Source organism: Rattus rattus, chromosome 6 (assembly GCF_011064425.1).
Source record: "Rattus rattus isolate New Zealand chromosome 6, Rrattus_CSIRO_v1, whole genome shotgun sequence".
NCBI classification, from domain to species: Eukaryota; Metazoa; Chordata; class Mammalia; order Rodentia; family Muridae; genus Rattus; species Rattus rattus.
Genome location: NC_046159.1, coordinates 33,267,182 through 33,288,837, shown reverse-complemented (window position 1 = coordinate 33,288,837; position 21,656 = coordinate 33,267,182). Strand labels below are relative to the sequence as shown.

The following is a 21,656-nucleotide window of genomic DNA, read 5'->3' as shown; positions in this document are numbered from 1 at the left end:
TTGGCAAACAGGAGTAGATTGTTCAGCTTCTCCCGAACTTTGCCTTTGGACCGGCTTTTTTTTTGGCCTTGCCACCAGATTTATTTACTGAGTCTTTGTCGTTATTGGTTGACTTTCCAGCATCTTTCTTCTTATCGTCCTTGGATGGCATGATGAAGCTCAGAGAATAGTGTGGGCCACTGTATCCTCACTAAGACGTTGGAAAAAAGCTTAAAAATAGTTTTGTGAGCAAATGATGATCATGAAGACCAAAAACCAATTAAATAATTCAATTAATACCGAAAGAGGGGCTAGAGATCTACCTCAGGGACAAGCAGTAGCAAATAAATAGCAAAGGAAGGAAATCTCACTACTGAGTTGTAGATACAGATGTATAAGCATATAGTGTTCATTCAGGTGTGGTCGGCCATAGGCCAGACAATTCACTGGCAAGTGACAGATTAAAAACAGGAACTAGTGAGGAAGCAGAAACGGAACTGGTTCTTTGAGTTATGGCCAGGCAGAGAAGTCAAGATCCTAGTGTAATAGAAAATGAATGTTCTTACAGTAAAAGAACTCAGAATCCAGGCATAATCCCAGTCTGTGGGAGGCTGAGACAGGATTTTGAACCTGAGGACAGTCTGGAGGACATAGGCACTGTCTCAATAGCAGCAAAACAAAGTCAGTTCAGAGGGTAACCTGTGCTGGTCCTGTCTCTTTTGGTGTGTGGTGGGGGTCTCATACGGTGTAGCACCAGCTGACCTGGAACTCCTGCTTCAGCCTTCTGTGCTAACTTTTAGGAGGACTTGCTGAATGCAACTTAGGAGAATCTGATGCAAGATTTTTGTTTTCCTTTTGGTTTTTGAGACAGGATAACACATGGTCCAACCTGGCCTTGAATTGTATATAGAGTCAAGATGACCTTGAATTACTGACCTTCCTGTGTCCACCTCTTAAGTCCTAGGATTACAAGTATGCATTACCATGTCCAGTTCTGTTTTTATAACCTAAAAAAAGTGTGAATATAGTATATGTGTGTGGTATAGGTGCAAATTGGGGGTCGTGCACCTATCTGTGCCCAGGCATGAAGGCCAGAGAACACTGCATATTCACCTAGCACGCTCCGCCTTATTCCTTTGGAGAAAGGTCTCTCCCTGAATGAGAGCTCTTTCCAGCTAGGCTGGCGGCCAGTAAACGTCATGAGTCCTGCCCTGCCCCCAGCAATTCTGGGATTACAGGGGCACGTGAGATCATGCCCAGCTTGGTACAGGTTCTAGAATCCAAAGTTAGGCTATCAAAGTTGTGCAGGGAGTGCTCGTAATCACTAAGCAGCCCCCCCTTTTGTTTTTGGGATAGGGTCTTATATAGCCCAAGGTAGCTGTAAACATGGTGCAGTTAAGGCTACAACTCCTGACTTTTCTGCCTTTGCTTCCCATGTTCTGGGATTGGGTCCAGAGGGGGCTGCTGTGAACTAGCTGAGAGGCCAGTGGACAGACAGTGCTGACAAGGCTGAGGGAAGGGAATGGTGAGCAGGTAGTTGGGAAGCTGGGTACTGGGAGCTGTGCTATACACTCTGCTTCACAGTTCTAGAGTTCAGTGTTGCACTGGTTTTGGACTAAGTGTCTTTATATGTCATAGAGAAACTAAGACAGGGAGAGCAACAGCATCCAGCTTCTCGGCTACAGGATTTGCTGGTGAGCCAACCTGTCTGTAGGATTTGATACATGCACCCTGGCCCCATAAAGCTTGTCATTTTCCTCCTCCTACAAAGAAACAGCATTCCATTAACAAAGATTATATCTTAAATCTGACCTCCTGGAAAAATATGCCATGGTGGAGGGGGTTGTCCTCTTAAACCTCTTTGGTTCTTTTGCGGTTTTACAGAGCAAAAATGGGTGTGAGAAAAGCTACAAGGAAGGGGCTTCATAGGAGTTCCCTTCCCAACTCTTCTAACTTTTTTTTTTCTTTTCTTCGGAGCTGGGGACCGAACCTAGGGCTTTGCACTTGCTAGGCAAGCGCTCTACCACTGAGCTAAATCCCCAACCCCTGACTTATTTTTTTTTTTTTTTTTTAAAGATTTTTTTTAATTTATATTTTATTGCATTTGTTGAAACAGGGTGCCATTTTTTTAAGATTTATTTATTTATGTATAAGTACATTATAGCTGTCTTCAGACACACCAGAAGAGGGCATCAGATCCCATTACAGATGATTGTGAGTCACCATGTGGTTGCTGGGATTCGAACTCAGGACCTCCGGAAGAGCAGTCAGTGCTCTTAACCACTGAGCCATCTCTCCAGCCCCCTGACTTATTTTTTAAACATACGTTTAACACCTAAGATATTTATGTACGTATTTATTTATTTTATTTTATTCTGATGTAGCTGTCTTCAGACACACCAGAAGAGGGCATCGGATCCCATTACAGATGGTTGTGAGCTACCATGTGGTTGCTGGGATTTGAACTCAGGACCTCTGGAAGCAGTCACTATGCCCAGCTCTTCCACCGCTCAGTTTGAAAGATAATATATAAAGGCTCCTGTCTCTAAACCATGGCTTGAGAGTGTAATTACAGTCAAGTGGAAGCATCTAAAATTGAAGTCGAATTTTAAAAAATCACTAGAGCTGTTGCATTCGTGTACTCACAGCTCTGTGTTTCTGTGTGACTCTGGCTGTCTTGGGACTTGCTCTGTTGGCCAGGCTTGCTTTTAACTCAAGAGACCCTCCTGTCTGTTTCCTGAGGGCTGGGACTAAAGGTGTGTGTCACCCCACCTGGCTTCTTTTGTAACCTGACACTCAATATGTAGATCAACCTGGCTTTGAACTTTTGGCCATCCTCCTGGCCTTGCTTCCTGAATGCAGAGAACAGGTGTATACAGCCAGTCTAAGACTGCACTTTTAGTATCTGCATTACTCTCCAGCTTCACTTACAAAGGGGCCACAGATCCCTGAGTGTTCCTGACCTAGCTTTCCTGAAACAGTGTAAGGTGCATGTGCCCTGAGGATCATTCCAAGGGTCAGGATGCGGAAGGGGCACTGAGCTTTCCGTAAGGCTGGCTCAAAGCTCAGTCCCTTAAGGAGAACACTTGCCTGCCTTCTGAGGGCTCGCTGTACGGCAGTGACTTCCCTGCCCCTCGTTTCTCCGTGTGTGTGGTGTATGATGTGAATGCTTACCTGTGTCTGCGCAGCAGAGGCCTTGCAGTTCTGTACCACCGTATCTTTAGAGGCAGGGTGTCTCACTAAGCCTGGCCCTCCCTCGCTGGGATGCCTGTGAGTGAGGCTTGCTAGTGATCCTCTTGATCACGCACCACACGCACTCCAGTGCTGTTTGTTTTTTAGGGAAGCGTTGTTTACTGCTGGTGTAGCTTGCTGACGCTCATTTCCTTTTGGATTTTTTCATTTGTTTGCGTTTGATTGGGGATTTTCTATGTGACTCTTGTTTTGAGACAAAATTTTATGTTGACTCAGGCTGGCCTGAACTCACTAGGTCACCCAGGCTGGCTTTGACTTTATAGTAATCCTCCTGTCTCAGTCTTTTGCATGGGTTGAGATTACAAACGTGTACCACCACACCCAGCTAATTTGATTTGGCTTTCTCCCCCCACCCCCATTGGAAAGGCTCTGAAATCAGGGTAACTTGGATTTTAATACTTAGAGTTAACAGTTCTTTTTCTCTTCCTGAACGTCAGTAATCTGAAATTTAGGAATAATGGCATTTGCTAAATTTTCAGTGAGTAAAACTGGGCATGGTGGAGCGTGTCTGTGATCTTAGCACTTGGGAAGCTGAACTAAGAGGTTTGCTACAAATTCAAGGCTATCTTAGGCTATAGAGTTTAAGGCTAGCCTGGGTTACACCTAAATTCAAGGCCTGCCTCCACTACGTAGTGAGATCTTGACGCAAAAACAGAATTCTAGGCAGTCTTATGCATGCGTAGGCCTCTTTTGCATCTTTGTGAACAGACACACATGTGTTACTGCCTGGCTGACCTCATCCTTCTGTCTGTGCTAGGTTTCAGAGCACGGTGCAGGTGAACAAGCTGCAAGACCTCATTCACCGAAGCAAGATGGCCAGGTGCAGAGGCCGGTTTGTCTGCCCAGTGATCCTGTTTAAAGGCAAGGTAAGGCCCACTCAACAGCACCATTTGCTGTTCCCTGTTCTGGTCATCGACTTCATGCAAAATTGTAGAGTCTTTTTGTTCTCTCCCAGCATAAGGCAGGGCAGTGGTTGATAGACATCTCACGGTGTGGGAAACAGAGAAACGCACCATTTCTGACTGAAGGGAGATTTCAGACAGGGAAGGGTGTAACACCAGGGCCTCCCTGCCCATGCTGTAGAGCCAGATTGTAGGTCAGATCCTGGCTTCTACTGCCTATCATGTATGACCTCAGCTTATTCTGCAGCAGAGTAGATTAAATCAGGTAGTATTCTGCTGTTTGTCCCTTCTTTCGGTCATGTGATTAGCCATGTACTTATTGAATGTGTACTTTGTCTCAGGACTTTGAGATGTCATTCCTGTAAAGCAGACAAAAGTCCCAACCCTTCGCAGTTCATGTGTTCAGTAGGGCTGTTAGGGTAGCTCCCTAATGTGATCTCGTTTTACTTGTCTTATTATTTTTTTGGTTCAGAGTGGTTAAATAACTTGACTGAGTTTACACAGCAAGAAAGCTTGGATTTGAGTCCGGCATGGCAGTGTACACTTGGAATTCCACTACTTGAGAGGTAGAGGCAGAAGGATCAAGGGGTTCAGGGGCAGCCTTGTGTCTTATACAGAGGAATGAGAAATGCTTTTGTTCTGACCTCTAGCGTGGACTTGTAAATGCATCAGTGTGGGGACAGTGACATAATTTCAGCTCTGAGCTAAAGCAAAGGCTTGAGTGGAACTTTATCATTTGGGAATACAAAGCTACTCCTGGTTATTTATTTTTGAAAAACAGGGTTTTGCTCAGTAGCCCAGGCTGCCCTTAAACTCATAGCATTCCTCCTCTGCCTCACCTCCCGAGTCCTGGGCTATTCCTTAAGCTTCCATCAGAGTTCACGTCCACTCCAGGTCATTTTAAGCCTCATGCCTTAGGAATGCGGCAGGTTGAAACTCTTTAACAGATAGGACTTTTCAGACCTACTCTATCAATGGATTGTGAAATCGGAGCAAGTTTCCTTTACTCATCAGGTCTCTGAAGCAAGGCCTCTCAAGCCTAGGTACTGGGACGGCTACAGGCCTGAGCCACAAGCTTGCCATTTATTTAATGTGTGCACATACATGGCCCATGTGTGCACATAAGTGCTTAAAAGCTAGGGGCCGGGGTTGGGGATTTAGCTCAGTGGTAGGGCGCTTGCCTAGCATGCGCAAGGCCCTGGGTTCGGTCCCCAGCTCCAAAAAAAAAAAAAGAAAAAAAAAAAAAAAAGCTAGGGGCCAATGTTGGGTGTCATTTCTCAATCCCTTTCCCCTTCCTTGTCTGAGACTCTGTGTGGACTAGAGTGCTCTGTGCTGCTCTGGCCAGTCAGCTCTAGCCATATGCTGTTTGACCTCGTAGCGCTAGGATTGTATATAGACGTGCACAGCCACACCCGGCTTTTTATGAGGGTGCTGGGGACCCAAAACATTCTCATACTTGAACAAGTACTTTACCGACTAATTTTATTTTGCTTTTAGGCAGGATCTCACTTTGTAGCTCAGATTGGCCTTAACCACCATCTCCAGTATCCAATTGCAAATGTGGAGGAGATTCCCAAAGCTTTCAAGCTTGTGCTGCCACACACATTAGTTGACAATTTCAGCTGATTTGTGGATGCTTTTAGACCCAGAAAAGGTTAGGTAGCCCTCCCCGCACCCCACTGTAGTGCATTCTGCCTAGACCAGCAGGAAGCTCAGCTCTCGCCCTTCACCATGGGCTTCTGGACAGACTGCAGCAGGGATCTGCATATTCAAGTATGCTCTTCGGGAAGAAGCTGCCCTGGAGCAGTAGTGTCCCTGGCAGGGTCCTGGGGACTAAGGGGTATTTGGAGCTCAAGCACAGGAGAGCAGATGTGCAAACAGGCCACATCTCTGAGAAGCCCCCAGCCAGTTCCAGGTGATACCCAGCTACTTATGTTTTGCCTGCTCTCACCCCCAGCAAAAGCTAGACAGTAGACCTAGCGGTTCCCTCCTGCACCCACTTCATGTAGGGCCAACTTTACTTCTGTTACCTTGTAGGGTGATGACCCTACATAGATAGTATTCTGTTAATCTTTCAGAAACCCACTTTATTTTAAGATTTATTTATTTTATGTATGAGTGCTCTATCTGCATGTATACCTGCGTGCCAGAAGAGGGCACCAGATCCTATTTTAGAGGTTTGTGAGCCACTATGTGGTTGCTGGGGATTGAACTCAGGACCTCCGGAAGAGCAGAGAGTGCTCTTAACTGCTGAGCCATCTCTCCAGCCCAGAAACCCACTTTAAACTGCAGGTTTTGGAACCAATTCAGAAATGAATTTCAGCTGGTCTGACACCTTACATCTTCAATTCGTCTTAGTGCAATGAAAGTTTCTAAGTCAGCAAGTGGCTTACTGGGTAAGGAAAGGTAGCACTGTATAAGCCTGGAGGCCTGAGTCTGATCTTCAGAGCTCACATAAAGGTGGGCAGGGAGAACGAAGCAACCCGTCTCAGTCTACGCTGTCCCACAAACATACACATCATGCAGACACACACACAGTCTAAAGATAGCATTGCTTAGCTTGTCGAATTCAGCTCTCAGAGTGATCCCTGCCATGGTAAGGAGAGAGTAAAGAATAAGGAAGAAGGTGGGGATTTACTTTAGTTGCAGAGCACTGTCCTGGCATGTACAGGGTCTTGGCTTCCATTCCTCCAGCCTCTGTTTAAAGGAAAAAGGGAAAAAGGCAGCCAAGTGATAATAGCCACTATTCGCCTCGATAATTAATCATGGGTTTATTTGTCTTGGTTTGGTGTTTTGTTTTTGTCCTAACTTGTTATGTGGTCCAGATTGACTTTGCGCTCAGAGACCTGAGGGGGGTGGGGGGAGGGAGAGAGAGTGTGAGTGTGAGTGTGAGTGTGAGAGTGTGTGTGTGTGTGTGTGAGTGTGTGTGTGTGTGTGTGTTACGATAGTCTCATGAAGCCCCGACTGGCCTCCCTCAAACCCACTATGTAACTGTGGCACTGAACTTCTGATGCTCCTGCCTCTGATCTTACTGAAATTACAGCCACAGATTCTCACGACTGCTTCAGTAATTTCCTTTTAAAAATTAAGATCCCAGGTATTTCTCTTTTAATTGCTTCTCTCAGTATAAAAGTTGCCCTCTATGCTAAAAAAGTTTCAAATAATAGGTAACAGGCCCTTGAAATTCTGTGAGCTTAGACCAGTTCCCAACCTGCCCCACACGCTATGACTGTTTTCCTTTCTTCATTTGTGAAATAGTTGTCATCCCTACTGCCTGCCATGCTTGCCTTAGGGCCTTGTGACTTCAGTGAGAAGGCGGTGTCACCTGACAGTACCTGGCCCAGTACCTGATATATGGACATGTTCCAAGTCTTACTCCTCATCACTGACGTAGCACTGGTGCCTTGAATCGAGGGGAGAGAACCCTTTGGTAGAGTCTGAGGGGATAAGTTCTAAGCAGATTTAGCCTGACTGTGGTGGTCTTTGCTGCTAAGAAGCACCAGCCTTTCTTAAGCTCTGCATGCTTCCGAAGTCCTCTGACCCTGAAATTGCTGTTTGTCTCCAGCATATTTGCAGGTCGGCCACACTGGCTGGATGGGGAGAGCTGTATGGACGCTCTGGATACAACTATTTTTTCTCAGGTGAATATTGAACAGCCTTTTGTGGGTGTAAGAATGGAAAACCTGGTCAGAGGGACTAGTCCTGCCTCGGCCACAGTGGTGTGAGGAGATGGTATGATAAAGCAGGGGAGACACCAGAGCACGCCAGAGCGGAACTAGGAGTTCACTCCCAAGACAGACAAAGCAGACTGCCACACAGTTGGGCATGTGGCCCTCATGGAGACACGAGGGCTAAACCTGGGGAAGGTGCAGGTTGGCTCCCTTGGCCTGGCAAAGGATGCCACCAGCTTCAGTGCTGACAGACTGGTTTCTCTGGCAGGGGGAGCAGATGATACCTGGGCAAACACAGAAGATGTCACAGAAGAGGACTTTGTTCTCCGGTCAGTGGGGTCACCGTGGGTAGGAGCTCGGGTTCGGGGCTGGTTGCTGACAGCCATGCTCTCTGGCAATGGGTGTTCATCTCTGGTCTGGATAAACGCATTGGCTCTTTGCTCCCACATTTCAACTCCATATCCCCAAAATAGCACTTTTGAAGTCCACCCAGCAGCCTCATTAACCTGAGCAGTCTTCAGCCAGGAACACAGCACATGATGACCTTAGGGTTTCTGTGCTGCTGGTCTAAGGTCGGCCCTAGATGTCTCTTTGTTTAGAGCCCTACACAATGGCAGAATGCAGCTAGTCTGCCAAGTATGAACCTGCCAGGTGTCACTCAGCACGCCTGGCTCTGAATTACAGGGTTGGGGTAAAGTCCTCATATAACGACTATGTCCCTCAATTGAATTCTGACTCACACGTACCCTCCTTTTTTTCCTCCTTGGTGTGTGTGTATGTGTGTTGGGTGCAGGGGAAACAGCATTTGAGATAGTCTCACAAAACCACAATGGCTGACTCTATTTTTTTTTTGGCTTTTTGAGAGAAGGTCTCGAGCCTGGCTCTGAACTTCCTATGTAGACAAGGTCCTGGTCCTGTCACATTTCCCAAGTTCTAGGACTTGAGACATGCATCTCCTTTAAGGGAAAAGATGGGCTGGTCCACACTCTGCCACTTTGAGATAGTTTTTGATGAGCAAGACTACAGACCTCATTCGTGTGGTTGGTGCCACACGGAGTCTTGAGGTGGCGTCTGTCCCGCGTGTCTGAAGGTGCACAGTGCACCCTCGTGTGATCCGCTGCTCACACTGCGGCTCAGTACTTTGCTGTGCCTCGCTTCTGCCATCGGCTTTGAAAGTAGTAGCTCTGGCTTGTGCTCAAGAATGTTTGGCCTCCCCCAAGGTCAGGTGACGTCTGCCTTGGCCAGGTCATCCACAGCACACAGTTCTAGTGAGGCAACTGACTGCCAGCAGTGACCAAGCGGCAGGCATTAAAAACACATTGCAGTGACTGTTAACCTTTTTACGGCTGTCATACCTGCATGGCTGAACAGAAAGTAGCCTGAGATTTTGAATGTTTTCTTCTACTTCTCCTCCTCCTCTTCCTCTTCTTCCTTCTCGGGCTTGAATCAGTTTGTCAAATCACCCTTAAATAGTCTGTGTCGGTTGAAGATTCTCAGTCTGTTCTATCTGTAAGGCATGGGACTGAAATGGTCCTAAACGGAAGGAAAAGAGGGAGGGGGAGATGAACTCTAATGGAAGTTTAAAGAGTCTCAGCCACCGGCTCGATGCCTTTTAGAACTGGAGATTATCTTGAGTCTTCTGGCTTAATGTCAAGCAGTGCAGAAAGCTCTTTCCCACTCTGGCTGCAAATTGCTCTTCTTTGAAACGTGTCCCAAGATAGGGATAATCTCTTGGAAAGTCACCTTCCCTCCCCCCTAACCCCTGACTTCTGAAGAATCGAACACAGGTTTTCCTCCATACTTCCTAAAATAGCTCCCTACCCCATGCTTCTCTGAGTCAACCTGGCCTCAACCTCTTTCTCTGGCTATTTATTTCAGAAGTGGTGACACGCACCTTTTCGATAAGGTGAGAGGCTATGATATCAAGCTGCTTCAGTACCTGTCAGTCAAGTACATCTGTGACCTGATGGTGGAGAACAAGAAGGTGAAGTTTGGCATGAAGTGAGTACAGGGCACTGGCAAGGAGCAGACTCAGGCTTTGTGTTCACAATGTGCAGGGCTGGCCACAGTGCATGGCCACCCTGGCCTCGGTGGGCTTGTGTGAGGGCTGTCTGTGCAGCATCACTGCATTTTGAAACAGCCTTGTGCAGTAGGTCCTGATGTCCTTCATACACATGTGATGTGAACATGGAAGCCAAAGGCTGGCATCAGGTGTCCTCCCCAGACGCTCTCCACCTGAGCTTTGAAGACTCAGTCTTTCAGTAAACCTGGAGCTCACCGGCTCAGCTAAGCAGTTGGCTAGAAAGCCAGGAGATCTCCTGTCTCTGCTGTCACATCACAGTGATTGCAGTGTTTGCAGCCACTGCCAGTTTTTCACATAGGTGCTGGGGATCTGAACTCAAGTCCTCATGCTGGTATAGCAAGTACTTGACCAACTGAGCTATCCTTGGCACCCCACCCCCCTTTTTTTCCTGTGGGAGTTTTTGTTTTTTATTTTTCTTTTTGTTTTACTTTTACTTTGTTTTGGTTTTTTGTTTGGTTTTTTTGAGATACGTCTTGAAATACAGCCTTGAACTCACTATGTAGCCCACACTAGCCCTGAATTTGTGAGGATCCTCCCTGCTCAGCCTCCCGAATCCGGGGACGACAGTTGTGCAATGCTCTCAGTGACATGTTCCCGTGTTTAGGAGTGGCCTCTGGAGGTAGAGAAGTCCTTCCTACTGTCCGGCTCTGTCCCACCCTCAGGACCAAGAGTGGATGTGCCTCATGCCTCCATGGAGCTGATGATATGGAAGGTTATCCTCCCACCCTTGGGTACTGGTTGAGGCCTGCTGTTTTGTTAGAGTGAAAAAAGACCGAGTATTTGAGTTGTTCACATGGGGACAGGGAAGAACTCATAATTGTTTGCTGCTGAGGGTATCAATCCTAAGTCTCATAGACAGCTTTTTAGCAAAAACTTCATTTTAAGAAATCTTGGGGTTGGGGATTTAGCTCAGTGGTAGAGCGCTTGTAGCAAGTGCAAGGCCCTGGGTTCGGTCCCCAGCTCCAAAAAACGAAAAAAAAAAAGAAAAAAAAAGAAATCTTAACACTCATTTAGAAGTGTGTGAGAGTGAGTGTGTGTGTGTGTGCGTGAGAGAGAGAGAGAGAGAGAGAGAGAGAGAGAGAGAGAGAGTGTGTGTGTGTGTGTGTGTGGGTGTGTGTGTGTGTGTGGGGATACCATAACACATGTTCCTGTCTTGCAGTGTAACCTCCTCTGAGAAGGTGGACAAAGCCCAGCGCTATGCAAACTTCACTCTCCTCTCTATTCCATATCCAGGTAGGAAACCAGGGACAAACTTGGTGCACATGCCTCCTGGGAACGCTCTGGGAGGAGCTGTATCAGGCAGCATGGACATCTGGGCCCCACATCACAGAAGTCATGATTGAGGGTCCGACGAGGACCCTGCAGAGTCTTTTATTTTCTAATCTAGGGAGTGGTGGTAGTCAGAGAAGGGATCTGATCTTGGCACTCATGAGCCACAACCTTGAAAACCATTACTTGTCCTCTGAGCTTCAGGTCCCTTCAGGTAGCAGTTGGTATTTGGAAAAGTTTAACTCCGGGGTTTCTCATGAAGACTAAACCTTGCATAGCCACATGACCTTTGCACATATGAGGAAGTGACATGTCTGCTCTGCCAGCCATCATTCACGCTGCTCTGGCCATGTTCGTGCCTTCTCATGTGTGTCTAGAGCTGTCACCCCAGACAGAAAACCAGTGCTCTGTCATGAGTTATACAGTAACCTCCCTAGATTGCAGGGCATTCTGGGGTCTACAACACCACTTTGCATCTCTTTGTGGCCAAGTTGTGTTCTCACACTGGAAACTGGAGCTGTGTGTCACTGGTCCCCCACTGTCCCTGCTCACTCAACATGAGTACCAGGCTTCATGGATTATAGCAAGAATGCCTTCACCTCAAAACCTCTGTTCAGCACTGACACGTCCCTCAGTCTGGACTCGGGCTTTCCATCCTAGCCTTAGAAACATGTAGCCAGTAGCAGGCTGCAATAGCCTCTCACAGAGCTGTGTAAGGTCCAGCAAGTTCCTTGTTTGTTCTCCTCAAACAGGAGATGGCCTTCAGACCCACCCTTGACGGTCCTCACAGTGTCTGTCTCAGACACACTTTTCTGCCACAATGTGTTTGGTGCCCTGTAGGCTGGGTATAACCCTGGCCTTGCTGTAATAAGCCCCTTAACCTTTGTGAGAGTCACTTCCCTCCTTTATACCGTGGGATAATGACACCCGTTTTAGAATAAAGGGAGAGACCCAGCCCTATTAGGCTCTGTAAGTTATGGTTCTTATGAAGAGTTTGTGGGAAGAAAGGCTCGTGAAACCTTCTCTTGCCCAAGAGCAACTTTGGGTTGATGTAGGTTATGAAGATACCACTGGGCTTGACAATGCCGGCTGCACACTGAGGCAAAGGTTCTTGTTCAGAAACATCCAATCTTCCCTTGATGCCCTTGGCGTTCTGTGCTAGAGCCATCAGTGGCTCTGTGGGAGAGGCTACTAGGAAACCACAGCCTCAGCTACTCTGTGATAAATGTGCCCCCTGAGAGACAGACATCCTTGTTTATATCTGAGTTCCAAAAAGGGCATGGCTAGGAAAAGTAGTGTCAGCCCCAGTGCTTCCTTCCAATAGCTGTTGTGCAGGGTGTCTTCGGTTGTAGTTTGCCAACTCAACTACAGATTCCTCAAATGTTAACACACTTTATTTCCCTAATAACCTGTCATTGAATCACAGTCCATCTGGCTTAGGGCTGAAGATACTTAGTGTGATGTCTGCCTGTAATAGCAAAATGAGAGGCATAGGTTCATTAAGAATAAGAATTAAGTAAATGGGGTATAGGAGGGGGGTCAGTAGAAAGGGGGACTGGGAGGAGAGGAGAGGCTGCCATTGGCTATAAGTGAATAAGTTAATAGGGAAAAGGTTTTTTAAAAAGTAAATGCGGTACTTCCTTTGATAGAGCAAAATATTCCATAGTCCTAGAGAATAATGCTCAATACAGTGAGTTGGAACACATGGTACAAACAACTATAATCCCAGTACTTGGGAGACAGAGATAGTCACTGTAAAGTCAAGTCTAATCTGTGTAGTGCAGTCCAGGACGTCCAGGACTACATGGTGAGATTGTCTTAACATGAGGTAAAGAGCAGGATACACAATTATCTAGTTGATAATTCCCAGTTATGTAGAGGGAAAAGTACTTACTAAAACTGAACAGAAATGACGGCATGAAAAAAAATGATCTGGGGGCTGGAGAGATAGCTCAGTGGTTAAGACCACTGATTGCTCTTCCAGAGGTCCTGAGTTCAGTACCCAGCAACAACATGGTGGCTCACAACCATCTGTAATGGGATCTGATGCCCTCTGCTGGTGTGTCTGATGATAGCAACAGTGTACTCTTATAACTAAAATAAATTTTTTATAAGTTGACCTGAATTTCCATCAAACTTATGTGCTTCGTTCGTCTGGTGATGTTGAGTGGAGGATACAGAGGACAAGCCAAAATGAAAACAAGCCAGACACAGCTGTGAAGAGGAAAGGGACAGAAGCACCACCTTTAGTTAACACGCGTGTGTTCTTGACTTCCTCTTCATGCCTGCGTCACTTACGAAGTGAAATGCTGTTATTGAAGGTCATGATACCTTTGGCCTTTAGGGACTGTCACTTGAGTTCTATAAGTAGTTCAGGGCTCACAGGGGACTGAGGATAGCTTATATTGGAAATGGGCGGTGCTCCCAGCTCTTCCTTCACAGCAGCAGAATAGATGGGGCCAAACTCTACCGCACACGACTGACTCGTTTCCTTTGGAGTGGAGTGTTGCTGTCCCTGCTTGTTCCCTCACTAGTGGGTGCAGGAGCTTACTGTAATAATGTGATCTGGAATTGCCTGGTGCCGTGCCTGTCTGTTCCTCACAAAAACAGTGTGTACATCATAGTGTGTACATCATAGTGTGTACATCATAGTGTGTACATCATAGTGTGTACATCATGGGCTTAGTTGTGACTCAGATTGGGTCTTGTGGGGTTGCTCTAGCAGGCAGGGTTGAGAAAAGCGGAGAATTTCACAGTGCCCTTAGAGATAATTGGGGTCTCCTCTTAGCCCAGGCTCACAAGCCTCAAAGCCTCTGATAGTTACAGCTGCTCTTTCTCCTGGTAAGGTCCCTAGAATAGGCTGAAGACCATCTCCTAACTTCTTAGTCTGTTTCGAGCCTTGGGCATTAGTATGTGAAATGAAAGCCAAGTTGAGCACATGGGCTAGGACCCCACTTCCTGTCCTCAGAAGGCGTTTTTTGCCCTGAGGCAAGCTATGGGACGTCCCTGGGAACTCAGCTTCTGGCCGCTCACAGAATTAAGAAGTTGCTACCTTCTAGAATCTCTCTGGACTTTGTGTCGCCACAGCCACGTGCCTGCTGGGGTCAGCACAAGCATTAGCTGAGGAACTCAAAAGTCACTCTACGTTGTTCCTCGGGTACCTTCCCTACCCTGGGACTTGATGCCACAGGGGCATCTACTAGCAAAGTGGGTGTGTTCATCTGACAAAGGCAGGCTGTAGCCCAGGGGCAAGCCTCATCTCTAACCAAAGCGGCTGGGTGCTGCTTGCCGAGCAAGAATTGACAAAGTCTGGAATGCTGGTGCACTCAGTAGGCAGACGCTGGTATGGATCTCAGTGAGTTCAAGGCCAGCATAGTCTGCATAGCCAGTTCCAGGTTAGCCTGGGCTACATAGACCCTGTCTCTGTAAAACCAAAAGCTAGTTGACTAAGCCAAGAAGTTGGCACAAGATTGATGTGATGTCAGTTATGTGTTGTCATTTGAATGTCACAGGTACCTGAGCAGCTGTGCAAGTGACTGTACTGCCTTACATGTATTACTGCATTTCAGCCTAAAGCAGCCATCCTACAAGTAGGAAATGTGGGGCTCTATGACATTCGCTAACTTAATCCCAGTCAACGGGTGTAGGTAAAACTGAACTTTGAAGTTGGGCTTGCTTCCAAAGCCTCTTCCCTGCCCAGTTTCTCCCTGTGTTGCCAAGGCCTCTCCTGGTAGAGTTTCTTGGGAGTTTGAATAATGGAGAAAGTACCTTTACGTTTGTGATGGTGATGTCAACTGAGCACTTGTTAGCTTGCAGGTGCAGTCCATATCTCTGGAACGAGGATGTGCAGTTCTCTCTGAAAGACTGCTGCACACATCTTCAAAGATGATGTCTCCGTGTCTGCAAGACAGTGGACTCCCACTATGACTGGGCTTGTAGGATAAAAAGGGACCTGCAGTGAGAGAAACATCACTAGTAACCAGGGAACACAGTGTTGGGAACAACTGGGACCTTGAATAGCTAGAAATAAAGTGATGCCAAGAGCTTGCTCTGGCTGTCGATCTCACTCTTCCAGTCAGCCTCAGCTGCTCAAGGCCACCAGTTTAGAAGGCTGGGTGTGAGTTCTTTGCATCTAGGGCTGTCTCCAGAGCTTCTTTGACCAGAACAGGAAATGCTGTAACTTTTCTTCTTTTCCAGGCTGTGAATTCTTCAAGGAATATAAAGATCGGGATTACATGGCAGAAGGGCTCATATTTAACTGGAAGCAGGTATGAGTGACTATATTCAACTATGTTTCTTTGTAACAGGAGACCACAAAGAGCTAGTCATCCTCCCAGGGAGAATACTTCCCTTCTCTTTGTTATTGCCTGAATTAGTCTATTTCTTCCTCTGCTGCTTGCATAGGAAGCAGCATTGTGTAAATGTCTCACAGCACACCCTTTCCTCCCCCTAGTTTTCATGGCTGCCTGGAAGCAGCATTGTTTTTTCAGGTAGCAGATTGTGCACAGGGAACCTCTCTTGCAGCTTCAGACACTTCAGTTTCTGACAGATAAACTTCCTTCAACCATTTTTTTTTTTTTTTTCCGGAGCTGGGGACCGAACCCAGGGCCTTGCGCTTGCTAGGCAAGCGCTCTACCACTGAGCTAAATTCCCAACCCCTCCTGCAGCCATTTTTAAGCTATTCCAGAGTACCCCAAGCACTATGGAGGGCTGTTCCAGCTTCAGACTAGGACCTGTTGTTGCTACAAGTGTATCTGCTCAATTACATCTCAGTGTCATTTTGTCCTTAGGACTACGTCGATGCCCCATTGAACATCCCCGACTTCCTGACTCAATCTCTGAATATTGACTGGAGCCAGTATCAGGTGAGGGCCTGGTCATGCAGGCAGTAGAAAGGAGATGGTGTGACCCAGGGGCTCTTATTCCTGGCCTTTGAGACCCTTGTGCAAATGCTGTGGTGCTCTGACATCCCCCAGCACAGACAAAGAGGAACTCTTTGTCTATTGAATTGTCTCTTTGCAAATGCTCTTTTTTTCTTTCCAGACCAGGTCTCACTGTATAGCCCTAGTTGACCTGGAACTCTTTGTGTAGACCATCAGGCCAGCCTTGAATTCAAAGATCTTAAAGGTGTACACCGCCACACAGAACACTCCTTGCTTGCTTTTGACCTGGAGAGTTAGTCTTCTGACGGTTAGGCAGTGATCTTCGGCCACCAGAGGGATCTCTTCCGAGGACCTCTCCAAGTCTGTCTTTCCACATCTGGGCTCAGCCACTCTTCATTTTCCCTTTAATGTGTTCTCTTAGGAGAAGTGCAGAGCTGCATGACCTCATTTGACTGCAGAAACCTTAAAGATGGAGCTGGCTCTCCACACTGTTTAACTGTCACAAGCTGACAGCTGCTGGGAGTCTCCCTTGCTGCTTGCCACTTGCCTCAGACAGGACAAGTAGCTCTTCTGCCACCTTTCCCAAGTCCTATTCTGTTGCCTGGCTGCCCTCTTCTCAGCTTCCTCCTGTCTGTCTGACACTTTGCCCTTCAGGATTTGGCTCTGTGTCCACTTCAGGAAGATTTTCCTGATTTGCCTCCTCTTCCCATCCCCGATGATTGGATGCCTGGATCTACCTTCCCATTAACCCCCTGGGTGTGTCTATCCTGGAATTTTCCACTGAGTTCTAGTCTCAGGTCTAATGATCTGCTCTGTGAGTTCCATGAGGGCCCACAGCTTGTGTCTCTCCTCCTCACGTCCCCACACAGAAAGGTAGGCATTGGAGCACATGCCTGTCATCACTTACTCAGGAGAATCATTGCAAGTTTGAGACCAGCTGAGCAACTTAGAAGACCCTGTCTCAATTGAACTCAGGCCATCAAGCTTGGTGACAAGTGCCTTTACCCACCATGCCAACTCTCCAGCATGAGTTTATCTTATCACAGCTTAGATGCTCAGGCAACTGAGTAGTACATGCAGGAGGGAAATGTCAGTGTCCCCCTGCACAAGTGTTTCTGTAAGAGGACCATTAGAGAGGAAAAGACATCTGGTCCTATTCATTGGCATCTGGAGTATCTTATGGAGTCCTGCAGCCTGGGCTATGGCTTCACAGATGAAATGACCAGGAGAGCCTGCAAGCTCCTCAGTTTGTGGTATGCAGAGCCTCTCCCCTAAGCTGCCCCTGTGTTCTCTCTGGAGCCAGTTGTTTTCCTTATGCAGGTGCCAGTTAGATTTGATGACCTACTCACCTCGGGTGACAGGAGGGGCTGAGTGTGCTAGACCCGGTAAGGCAGTCTCCTCTGGGAAGGGCGTAAGGAAGGACTCGCTGAGTAGTAGGAGCTGCTGCAGTTGGGCTCTTCTGGCCTTGAGCAGACGTTCCCTTTCCCCAGAAGTGAGACTTAGCAGCCCTATCCTAGGCTTCATTAGGATCCCTGAGTGCAAGTGTTCTCTGAGCAGGCATGCCGGAGGGCCTTCATGTTCGTGAGAAGCAGGCCGCTGGCTAGCTGTTTTCAGAGAATGGGCACTGATATGACTCAGGAACATGATGGAGGCAGGATGGAACGAAGCAGTCAAGCCAGTTGGTCTCACTGAGTCTCCTCATGTCATCTTCAGCCAGGAGTGCACCCTGTCCTCTGTGCATGTTAATTAGCTTTAGGGTCCCAGATTCTCTAGTGCTATACCTCAGAGTGATCTTAACTATTGTTCGTCTCCTGTAAATCTTAGAGTCGGGTGGTACCACACTCACCCTCAGCTCACCTTGTGTGGCTTTGGGCCGGCCTCCCCAGTGCGGGCCTCCCCTCAGATACCTGGGCCCTGCCCTGGGGACATGCTGTGTCTTCCAGGTCTCCTTTAGATCTGTACTGCTTGTCACTCTGCAGAGCCCTCCACCTTGGTTCCTGCCCTCCCCTTGCTGCTGCTATCTTCACAGCAAGCCTAACCCGAGGCTTCCTGCTCTATGGCTGCTATCCTCACTCTGTAGAATCCCAGCTCAGAGGAAATCTCTTGGCAATAGTGTGTCTTACATGTTGAGCCAGATGCGTAAAGAGACCCTCATGCTGGTAATAGCTTTATTAGCACAATGCTGCAGCAGGTCTCTGGAGCTGCTGAAAGTGGGTCAGAACTCTCTGGGGGCGTGGGAGGGTCAGGTAAATGAGTCTGCTTTAAATTCCTGGGAAAACCATTGCAATTACAGGTGCCGTGTTCCTTTCCCCCCCCCCCGAGGGAGGTGCTCTCTCACTGGTATGCACCACCCTCTCTGCACAGCCCCGACCGCTGATAGGCAGTTGTGTCCTAAGAGAGCAGAGGCTGTCCCTAGCAAGGGAAAACGGCTCTGCAGAACTGGGTCAGACCCCTCCATGGAATTTAGATTGAGAGTGGGCTGCTCCATAGTGCCTGGTCTGCCCTCTCACTCAGCTTAAACAGATTCTTGGCAGCCTGTGCGTATTGCCTGACTCCCACCCAGTGAACCTTTTATTTAAAAAAATATACTGTGTACATTATTCATCAAAAGAGTAAGTGTAGTGCTGGGCGTGGTGGTACATATGTATAATCCCACCACTAAGGAGGCAGAAGCCAAAAGAACATGAGTTTGAGACTAACCTATGCTAATAAGACAATCGCTAAAAAAGGCAAAGGCTGCAGACAGATGGTCCAGTGGGTAAAGATGGTGGTTGCCATGCCTGACAACCTGAATTTGATCCCCTGAACCCATGCAGAGGTGTGGAAGGAAAGGACCGACCCCAAAAGTGGCTCCTTTGACCTTCACTTACAAGCCAGGGCAGGAGCACTTCATGTAATATAGCGTTACAACAATTACATTGTTGTTAAATGCATATGGCTAATTGCCTGCATGCATGTCTCTGCACCACTTTTGTGCAATGCCACAAGTGTGCAAGGAGGCCAGAACATATGAGATTCCCTTGAGCCACCTCAGAACTGCAGTTACAGATTGGGGTGCAGGAAATTGAACCCTGATCCTCTGTAAGAGCAGCTAGTGCTCGTAACCAGTGCTCTCCAACCCCAGGGGTGTGTCTTACACACACACATGTTAAACACTGGTGACAAAAGAATAACATGCAGTGAACAGCAGTTAGGGCAAGTCCTCGAGTGTAAGGGTGATTGAGGTTTATATTTGTGTTGCGCATCGTGTGGTGCGGATGAAGGAATGACCCTTAACGTGACTGACCGTTTGAAGCAGTATTCACCCTGGGGCCCCTGGACTGAGAAGCAACTGGCTTATGGTTGCTTGAGAGCGCCTGCTGAAGACTTTTCTTCCTCACTCTCAAAGCACTGAGTAAGGGAGGGCGTGGGGAGATGGGTGCAAGGAGAACTTCTGGAACTGAGGAATGAGTCTCAAGGTATCTGGGGTTGGAGGCCTGGAGCTTAAGATTGAGAGCTTTATAGAATTGCCGCCCAACATGTCATGCTTGGCACCATTTGTTAGTTTGAAGTAGTGTCTCATACCCAGGCTAGTGTAGCTGAGGGTGGTCTTGAATTTTACTGATCCTCCTTCCTGGGCCTCCTAAACGCTGGGAGTACAAGGGCAAACCATCACACCTGGCAGCATTTTAGTTAGATTTTCGGTACTAGGACAGAACCCAGCATTTCTTAAATGCAAAGCATGTGCTCTACCACTGACCACACCCTAGCTGGCCTTCCTGTTTGTTTTGGTACTTTCCATACTTTGTAGCCAAACTTGTGTTCCTCTTACCTCCTAAGTGAGTGCTGAGGTCACAGCACATGTCACTATGCACAGACAGTGGTTTGGTTTTTTTTTGTTTTTTTTTTTTTTTTTTTTTTGTTTTTTTTTTTTTTTGTGGTTTTTGCTATTTGGGGGTGATGGTGTGAGGTAGTATTTATAATGTCCATTCCTGGTCATATTTATTACTCGATCCCTTTCCTGTTTTGCCCAACAGAGTTGGGACCTGGTGCAACAAACACAGAACTACCTGAAACTGCTGCTTTTCATCATGAACAGAGACGGTGAGTCTCTCCCAGCATCCCAAGCCTGCAAGGTGCTGACTGGGAAGGTGGGATCACCTCTCAGTGAATCTCCCAAACCAAAGAGACTTTCTGGGCTGGATTCCTACCTGGAGGATGCTGAGAGCTTGAAAACACTTGCTGCACAAGCTCAGTGAATTGGGTATAGACTCTGCCCAGGTGGAAGAGAAAAAATTTCCACCATTTGTTCTCTGACCTTGGCCTATGCATTCTTATGTGCACACTAAAGAGATGCTAGAAACCAAGGCAGATGCTCCCACTGTCTAGATGCTCCAGATGCTCCAGGATGAGATTAGGGAATAACTCTGGACAGGTCCCCGGGGGAAGGAGGACACTGAGCTGGCCTGGAGGCCTCATTTGCACCTGGCTGCAGGCCTTTCTCAGACAGGGTTTTCAGGAGAACTCTGTCTGGTTCTCATTTGGTGTTCCTGTTCCACAACAGATGACCACGGGCTGCTGGTACACTGTATCTCAGGCTGGGATCGGACCCCCCTCTTCATCTCTCTTCTACGCCTTTCCTTGTGGGCTGTGAGTATGAGTGAGCTGGGGTCAGGGAGCATACAGAGACCCTGTTAGGCTCTACCCTTTGGTGTCTTAATTGTCTCCAAGACAGAGAGACTTTGGTGTGAGGGTACATTCAGCAAGTGTCATGTTTAAACCTGTTCTTGATTCGGGGTGGGGTAGGGTAAGGGTGGGCATGTCTATGGTGTGGTTTGCCCCTGGCCTGTACTAGGAAGGCAGCTTTCTGACCTTGCTGCTCTTTATCTCTCCTAGGATGGGCTAATTCACACATCCCTGAAGCCTGCTGAGATCCTCTACCTGACTGTGGCCTATGACTGGTTCCTCTTTGGGTAAGTCTTCAAGGAACACTGGCCTTTGAGGTTGTGTGTACATGGTGTATTAGCTTTTCTTATGAGGAACAGAGATAAGAAAATAGCTAGGGGTAAAAAACAAGTTGGCTCCCTTTGGAAAGGATCAAAGGTATTGGCAGGATTCATGTGATGCACCGGTGCCAAAGACTTGGTCTGTCTGTGGGTCACATCTCCCTCAGCCCTGTGTTGTGCTTTGACCTTCTCGATGCTCTTTTTCAGACACATGTTGGTAGATCGGCTCAGCAAAGGAGAGGAGGTAAGTACCCCTCATAGACATGTACCACACCTTAACATAGAAGGACATTCATTCTGGTTGCCACGCTGTGAAGGCAGTTTCTCAACCCAGGATACTTGGATGAGCTTACCATGCTCTTCCCTCAGGCCATGTGGTGGGAAAAAAGCTAGAGCGCAGAGCCCCCTGTGTGGACCTCAGTCTCCCTTTTACCACAGAGAAAGTTCTGGCCACAGCTACTATGATCATTTTAGGCTAATTTTCTTTCTGCACTTGGCTGGGGAACCAGTGTAGAAGTTGGTTTCCATGACTCCATGCTCAGAGCTGAAACATGGAGTGCTTCTGTCTTCAATCCTGCTACACTCGGAGTCCCTTCCCTTTTCCAAGGTGGTCTGTACACCCAGGCTTCTGC

The 21,656-nt window shown here is 47.6% G+C and overlaps 1 protein-coding gene across 7 annotated transcripts in view; it reads left to right on the top strand.

The window, feature by feature from the left end:
- The window catches only part of Mtmr14 (myotubularin related protein 14), a 42,768-nt gene that overhangs the window by 7,248 nt on the left and 13,864 nt on the right, over positions 1 to 21,656 (top strand). For 5 of the 7 annotated variants that reach the window (XM_032905959.1, XM_032905957.1, XM_032905962.1 and 2 more), the window contains 11 exons: positions 3,989 to 4,097; positions 7,699 to 7,774; positions 8,073 to 8,133; positions 9,683 to 9,805; positions 11,047 to 11,120; positions 15,354 to 15,424; positions 15,947 to 16,021; positions 20,056 to 20,122; positions 20,583 to 20,668; positions 20,915 to 20,991; positions 21,232 to 21,268. In XM_032905959.1, coding sequence (XP_032761850.1) covers positions 3,989 to 4,097; positions 7,699 to 7,774; positions 8,073 to 8,133; positions 9,683 to 9,805; positions 11,047 to 11,120; positions 15,354 to 15,424; positions 15,947 to 16,021; positions 20,056 to 20,122; positions 20,583 to 20,668; positions 20,915 to 20,991; positions 21,232 to 21,268 — 856 coding nt within the window. Of the gene's footprint in view, positions 1 to 3,988; positions 4,098 to 7,698; positions 7,775 to 8,072; positions 8,134 to 9,682; positions 9,806 to 11,046; positions 11,121 to 15,353; positions 15,425 to 15,946; positions 16,022 to 20,055; positions 20,123 to 20,582; positions 20,669 to 20,914; positions 20,992 to 21,231; positions 21,269 to 21,656 lie in introns of those variants that run through there. The other 2 variants (XM_032905958.1, XM_032905963.1) reach the window with 2 other exon arrangements.